The sequence below is a fragment of the Panulirus ornatus genome, chromosome 55, assembly GCF_036320965.1.
Source record: "Panulirus ornatus isolate Po-2019 chromosome 55, ASM3632096v1, whole genome shotgun sequence".
In the NCBI taxonomy this organism is placed as follows: Eukaryota; Metazoa; Arthropoda; class Malacostraca; order Decapoda; family Palinuridae; genus Panulirus; species Panulirus ornatus.
The window spans coordinates 12,744,407-12,752,784 of NC_092278.1; the positions used below are offsets into that span (position 1 = coordinate 12,744,407).

General features: G+C 42.2%; 1 protein-coding gene across 1 annotated transcript in view; it reads left to right on the forward strand.

Annotated features, from left to right (window-relative positions):
* Window positions 1–8,378, forward strand: part of LOC139765732 (uncharacterized) — a 556,217-nt gene that overhangs the window by 433,251 nt on the left and 114,588 nt on the right. Inside the window, exon 27 of the mRNA XM_071693548.1 lies at window positions 4,912–4,983. Within this exon, the coding sequence (XP_071549649.1) occupies window positions 4,912–4,983 (72 nt within the window). The remainder of the gene's footprint in view (window positions 1–4,911; window positions 4,984–8,378) is intronic.

Consider the following 8,378-nt stretch of genomic DNA (forward strand, 5'->3'; position numbering starts at 1 on the left):
GCGGAGGGGAGGGGGTTGTCATTTCATGTGTGGCGGGGTGGCAACGGGAATGAAATAAAGGCAGCAAGTATGAATTATGTACATGTGTGTATATGTCTGTGTATGTATATCTATTTATTCGTTGAAATATATAGGTATGTATACGTGCGTGTGTGGACGTGTATGCATATTCATGTGTATGTGGGTGGTTTGAGCTATTTTTTCGTCTGTTTCCTTGCGCTACCTTGCTGATGCGGATGACAGCGACAAAGTATAATAAATATATATATATATATATATATATATATATATATATATATATATATATATATATATATTTCACCCCTATCCCTGGGGATAGGGGTGAAAGAATACTTCCCACGTATTCCTCGCGTGTCGTAGAAAGCGACTAGAGGGGACGGGAGCGGGGGGCCGGAAATCCTCCCCTCCTTGTATTAACTTTCTAAAATGGGAAACAGAAGAAGGAGTCACGCGGGGAGTGATCATCCTCCTCGAAGGCTCAGAGTGGGGTGCCTAAATGTGTGTGGATGTAACCAAGATGTGAAAAAAGGAGAGATAGGTAGTATGTTTGAGGAAAGGAACCTGGATGTTTTGGCTCTGAGTGAAACGAAGCTCAAGGGTAAAGGGGAAGAGTGGTTTGGAAATGTCTGGGGAGTGAAGTCAGGGGTTAGTGAGAGGACAAGAGCAAGGGAAGGAGTAGCAATACTCCTGAAACAGGAGTTGTGGGAGTATGTGATAGAATGTAAGAAAGTAAATTCTCGATTAATATGGGTAAAATTGAAAGTTGATGGAGAGAGGTGGGTGATTATTGGTGCATATGCACCTGGGCATGAGAAGAAAGATCATGAGAGGCAAGTGTTTTGGGAGCAGCTAAATGAGTGTGTTAGCGGTTTTGATGCACGAGACCGGGTTATAGTGATGGGTGATTTGAATGCAAAGGTGAGTAATGTGGCAGTTGAGGGAATAATTGGTATGCATGGGGTGTTCAGTGTTGTAAATGGAAATGGTGAAGAGCTTGTAGATTTATGTGCTGAAAAAGGACTGATGATTGGGAATACCTGGTTTAAAAAGCGAGATATACATAAGTATACTTATGTAAGTAGGAGAGATGGCCAGAGAGCGTTATTGGATTACGTGTTAATTGACAGGCGTGCGAAAGAGAGACTTTTGGATGTTAATGTGCTGAGAGGTGCAACTGGAGGGATGTCTGATCATTATCTTGTGGAGGCTAAGGTGAAGATTAGTATGGGTTTTCAGAAAAGAGGAGTGAATGTTGGGGTGAAGAAGGTGGTGAGAGTAAGTGAGCTTGGGAAGGAGACCTGTGTGGGGAAGTACCAGGAGAGACTGTGTACAGAATGGAAAAAGGTGAGAACAATGGAAGTAAGGGGAGTCGGGGAGGAATGGGATGTATTTAGGGAATCAGTGATGGATTGCGCAAAAGATGCTTGTGGCATGAGAAGAGTGGGAGGTGGGCTGTTTAGAAAGGGTAGTGAGTGGTGGGATGAAGAAGTAAGAGTATTAGTGAAAGAGAAGAGAGAGGCATTTGGACGATTTTTGCAGGGAAAAAATGCAATTGAGTGGGAGAAGTATAAAAGAAAGAGACAGGAGGTCAAGAGAAAGGTGCAAGAGGTGAAAAAAAGGGCAAATGAGAGTTGGGGTGAGAGACTATCAGTAAATTTTAGGGAGAATAAAAAGATGTTCTGGAAGGAAGTAAATAGGGTGCGTAAGACAAGGGAGCAAATGGGAACTTCAGTGAAGGGCGTAAATGGGGAGGTGATAACAAGTAGCGGTGATGTGAGAAGGAGATGGAATGAGTATTTTGAAGGTTTGTTGAATGTGTCTGATGACAGAGTGGCAGATATAGGGTGTTTTGGTCGAGGTGGTGTGCAAAGTGAGAGGGTTAGGGAAAATGATTTGATAAACAGAGAAGAGGTAGTAAAAGCTTTGCGGAAGATGAAAGCCGGCAAGGCAGCAGGTTTGGATGGTATTGCAGTGGAATTTATTAAGAAAGGGGGTGACTGTATTGTTGACTGGTTGGTAAGGTTATTTAATGTATGTATGACTCATGGTGAGGTGCCTGAGGATTGGCGGAATGCGTGCATAGTGCCATTGTACAAAGGCAAAGGGGATAAGAGTGAGTGCTCAAATTACAGAGGTATAAGTTTGTTGAGTATTCCTGGTAAATTATATGGGAGGGTATTGATTGAGAGGGTGAAGGCATGTACAGAGCATCAGATTGGGGAAGAGCAGTGCGGTTTCAGAAGTGGTAGAGGATGTGTGGATCAGGTGTTTGCTTTGAAGAATGTATGTGAGAAATACTTAGAAAAGCAAATGGATTTGTATGTAGCATTTATGGATCTGGAGAAGGCATATGATAGAGTTGATAGAGATGCTCTGTGGAAGGTATTAAGAATATATGGTGTGGGAGGCAAGTTGTTAGAAGCAGTGAAAAGTTTTTATCGAGGATGTAAGGCATGTGTACGTGTAGGAAGAGAGGAAAGTGATTGGTTCTCAGTGAATGTAGGTTTGCGGCAGGGGTGTGTGATGTCTCCATGGTTGTTTAATTTGTTTATGGATGGGGTTGTAAAGGAGGTAAATGCAAGAGTCCTGGAAAGAGGGGCAAGTATGAAGTCTGTTGGGGATGAGAGAGCTTGGGAAGTGAGTCAATTGTTGTTCGCTGATGATACAGCGCTGGTGGCTGATTCATGTGAGAAACTGCAGAAGCTGGTGACTGAGTTTGGTAAAGTGTGTGGAAGAAGAAAGTTGAGAGTAAATGTGAATAAGAGCAAGGTTATTAGGTACAGTAGGGGTGAGGGTCAAGTCAATTGGGAGGTGAGTTTGAATGGAGAAAAACTGGAGGAAGTGAAGTGTTTTAGATATCTGGGAGTGGATCTGTCAGCGGATGGAACCATGGAAGCGGAAGTGGATCATAGGGTGGGGGAGGGGGCGAAAATTTTGGGAGCCTTGAAAAATGTGTGGAAGTCGAGAACATTATCTCGGAAAGCAAAAATGGGTATGTTTGAGGGAATAGTGGTTCCAACAATGCTGTATGGTTGCGAGGCGTGGGCTATGGATAGAGATGTGCGCAGGAGGATGGATGTGCTGGAAATGAGATGTTTGAGGACAATGTGTGGTGTGAGGTGGTTTGATCGAGTAAGTAACGTAAGGGTAAGAGAGATGTGTGGAAATAAAAAGAGCGTGGTCGAGAGAGCAGAAGAGGGTGTTTTGAAATGGTTTGGGCACATGGAGAGAATGAGTGAGGAGAGATTGACCAAGAGGATATATGTGTCGGAGGTGGAGGGAACGAGGAGAAGAGGGAGACCAAATTGGAGGTGGAAAGATGGAGTGAAAAAGATTTTGTGTGATCGGGGCCTGAACATGCAGGAGGGTGAAAGGAGGGCAAGAAATAGAGTGAATTGGAGTCATGTGGTATACAGGGGTTGACGTGCTGTCAGTGGATTGAAGCAAGGCATGTGAAGCGTCTGGGGTAAACCATGGAAAGCTGTGTAGGTATGTATATTTGCGTGTCTGGACGTGTGTATGTACATGTGTATGGGGGGGGGGGGTTGGGCCATTTCTTTCGTCTGTTTCCTTGCGCTACCTCGCAAACGCGGGAGACAGCGACAAAGTATAAAAAAAAAAAAAAAAAAATATATATATATATATATATATATATATATATATATATATATATATATATATATATATATATATATATCTTTCTTTCTTTTTTCTTTCAAACTATTCGCCATTTCCCGCATTAGCGAGGTAGCGTTAAGAACAGAGGACTGGGCCTTGAGGGAATACCCTCACCTGGCCCAATTCTCTGTTCCTTCTTTTGGAAAAAAAAAAAAAAAAAAAAAAGAGAGGGGAGGATTTCCAGCCCCCCGCTCCCTCCCCTTTTAGTCGCCTTCTACGACACGCAGGGAATACGTGGGAAGTATTCTTTCTCCCCTATCCCCAGGGATAAGATATATATATATATATATATATATATATATATATATATATATATATATATATATATATATATATATATATATATATATATATATATACATATATATATATATATATATATATATATATATATATATATATATATATATATATATATATATATATATATATATATAAGATATATATATATATATATATATCTTTCTTTCTTTTAAACTATTCGCCATTTCCCGCGTTAGCGAGGTAGCCTTAAGAACAGAGGACTGGGCCTTTTTTGGAATATCCTCACCTGGCCCCCTCTGTTCACCTGGCCACACTCCCTTCTGTGTATTGGTATGTGCTTCCTATCATGTGTGTACTGGTGTATGCCTACTGCCCTGTGTGTACTGGTGTGGTCTTGCTCCCTTCTGTGTATTGGTATGTGCTTCCTATCATGTGTGTACTGGTGTATGCCTACTGCCCTGTGTGTACTGGTGTGGTCTTGCTCCCTTCTGTGTATTGGTATGTGCTTCATATCATGTGTGTACTGGTGTATGCCTACTGCCCTGTGTGTACTGGTGTGGTCTTGCTCCCTTCTGTGTATTAGTATGTGCTTCCTATCATGTGTGTACTGGTGTATGCCCAATACCACATGTGTCCCTAAGTGTTTCGTACCGAAGGTGCAATGATGGGAAGATTACCACAGTGGTACATCTTGACTTGCCATTTTGTAATAAGTGTCCAGTATCGTGTCCATACTGCCACTGTGTACTGCTGTGTACTGTGTCTGTCTGTGTACACTACCGCCAGTATTCGAGAGTATGTGGTCGCCTTAGCTGTGTACCGGCACTCCCGGTAATATAGACGGATCACCTGTGTGTGTGTGTCTGGGTACTCATAACTGTATCCCGGTTCTCGTAGTGTAAGACCGGCGTACTGAGCGTGGCTCACTCTCTCTCTTTCCACTTGCAGGGACCTGCGTGGCAACCCAGTCGACGTGATGGGGGCGCTGCTCTTCTCCGGCCTCGTCAACCTTAATCACCTGTAAGTGCACCTCTCTCTCTCTCTCTCTCTCTCTCTCTCTCTCTCTCTCTCTCTCTCTCTCTCTCTCTCTCTCTCTCTCTCTCTCTCTCTCTCGTGCTTAAAGCTTGACGAAGGGCGATGAAGGGGACATAGTAATACTTATTGGCAAAAACAGAAAAAAAATACAAGCTCTAACACAGGCTTTTAACTATAGACTTTTTGACCACTTTAGATAAGGAATACATTAAAAAAGAAGAAGAATAACAATTATTTCTATGACCAGTGAGTCTCTACAGAGACAAGACCTTTTAAACATATTTACACAACATATCACACAGAGCTGCCTCACCCAATTAACTGTCCAGTGAGGACAGATTATGAAACATCAAACGTTATCTTGTATATGGTATATGGTCATGGTCTGATATAATGCTATACGGTCATGGTCTGGTATAATGCTATACGGTCATGGTCTGGTATAATGCTATACGGGCATGGTTTGTATATGATATACGGTCATGGTCTGGTATAATGCTATACGGTCATGGTCTGGTATAATGCTATACGGTCATGGTCTGATATAATGCTATACGGTCATGGTCTGGTATAATGCTATACGGGCATGGTTTGTATATGATATACGGTCATGGTCTGGTATAATGCTATACGGTCATGGTCTGGTATAATGCTATACGGTCATGGTCTGATATAATGCTATACGGTCATGGTCTGGTATAATGCTATACGGGCATGGTTTGTATATGATATACGGTCATGGTCTGGTATAATGCTATACGGTCATGGTCTGGTATAATGCTATACGGGCATGGTCTGGTATAATGCTATACGGTCATGGTCTGGTATAATGTTATACGGGCATGATCTTGTATATGATATACGGTCATGTTCTGGTATAATGCTATACGGGCATGGTCTTGTATATGATATACGGGCATGGTCTGATATAATGCTATACGGGTATGGTCTGGTATAATGCTATACGGTCATGGTCTAGTATAATGCTATACGGTCATGGTCTGGTATAATGCTATACGGGTATGGTCTGGTATAATGCTATACGGTCATGGTCTAGTATAATGCTATACGGTCATGGTCTGGTATAATGCTATACGGGCATGGTCTGGTATAATGCTATACGGTCATGGTCGGGTATAATGCTATACGGTCATGGTCTGATATAATGCTATACGGTCATGGTCGGGTATAATGCTATACGGTCATGGTCTGGTATAATGCTATACGGTCATGGTCTGGTATAATGCTATACGGTCATGGTCTGATATAATGCTATACGGTCATGGTCTGGTATAATGCTATACGGTCATGGTCTGGTATACTGCTATACGGTCATGGTCGGGTATAATGCTATACGGTCATGGTCTGATATAATGCTATACGGGCATGGTCTGGTATAATGCTATACGGTCATGGTCTGGTATACTGCTATACGGTCATGGTCTGGTATAATGCTATACGGTCATGGTCTGGTATAATGCTATACGGTCATGGTCTGGTATAATGCTATACGGTCATGGTCTGGTATAATGCTATACGGTCATGGTCTGGTATAATGCTATACGGTCATGGTCGGGTATAATGCTATACGGTCATGGTCGGGTATAATGCTATACAGTCATGGTCTGGTATAATGCTATACGGTCATGGTCTGGTATACTGCTATACGGTCATGGTCGGGTATAATGCTATACGGTCATGGTCGAGTATAATGCTATACGGTCATGGTCTGATATAATGCTATACGGGCATGGTCTGGTATAATGCTATACGGTCATGGTCTGGTATACTGCTATACGGTCATGGTCTGGTATAATGCTATACGGTCATGGTCTGGTATACTGCTATACGGTCATGGTCTGGTATACTGCTATACGGTCATGGTCTGGTATAATGCTATACGGTCATGGTCTGATATAATGCTATACGGTCATGGTCTGATATAATGCTATACGGGCATGGTCTGGTATAATGCTATACGGTCATGGTCTGGTATAATGCTATACGGTCATGGTCGGGTATAATGCTATACGGTCATGGTCTGATATAATACTATACGGTCATGGTCGGGTATAATGCTATACGGTCATGGTCTGGTATAATGCTATACGGTCATGGTCTGATATAATGCTATACGGTCATGGTCTGGTATAATGCTATACGGTCATGGTCTGGTATACTGCTATACGGTCATGGTCGGGTATAATGCTATACGGTCATGGTCTGATATAATGCTATACGGGCATGGTCTGGTATAATGCTATACGGTCATGGACTGGTATACTGCTATACGGTCATGGTCTGGTATAATGCTATACGGTCATGGTCTGGTATAATGCTATACGGTCATGGTCTGGTATAATGCTATACGGTCATGGTCTGGTATAATGCTATACGGTCATGGTCTGGTATAATGCTATACGGTCATGGTCGGGTATAATGCTATACGGTCATGGTCGGGTATAATGCTATACGGTCATGGTCGGGTATAATGCTATACGGTCTTGGTCTGATATAATGCTATACGGGCATGGTCTGGTATAATGCTATACGGTCATGGTCTGGTATACTGCTATACGGTCATGGTCTGGTATAATGCTATACGGTCATGGTCTGGTATAATGCTATACGGGCATGGTCTGGTATACTGCTATACGGTCATGGTCTGGTATAATGCTATACGGTCATGGTCTGGTATAATGCTTGTTTCTGTCAGGAGGAAGTACACAGCCCCTTGTCATCATTTCATTCCAATAACATGTATGATAATTCAACCCACAAACACAGTCAGTTGCAAGAACATAAATGAACACTATGGAAAGAGAATTACCACAGTGAACTGTGCCAGCCTCAGTACTCTGTGAAATATCACCAGACATCGACATTTTGATACAGGAGCGTCTTGCTCATGTCACACGAAGAGGGAAAAACGACTCAGTCAGAAACTTAAAATGACTCGGTCAGAAACTTAAAATGACTCGGTCAGAAACTTAAAATGACTCGGTCAGAAACTTAAAATGACTCGGTCAGAAACTTAAAATGACTCGGTCAGAAACTTAAAATGACTCGGTCAGAAACTTAAAATGACTCGGTCAGAAACTTAAAATGACTCGGTCAGAAACTTAAAATGACTGACTCGGTCAGAAACTTAAAATGACTGACTCGGTCAGAAACTTAAAATGACTGACTCGGTCAGAAACTTAAAATGACTGACTCGGTCAGAAACTTAAAATGACTGACTCGGTCAGAAACTTAAAATGACTGACTCGGTCAGAAACTTAAAATGACTGACTCGGTCAGAAACTTAAAATGACTGACTCGGTCAGAAACTTAAAATGACTGACTCGGTCAGAAACTTAAAATGACTGACTCGGTCAGAA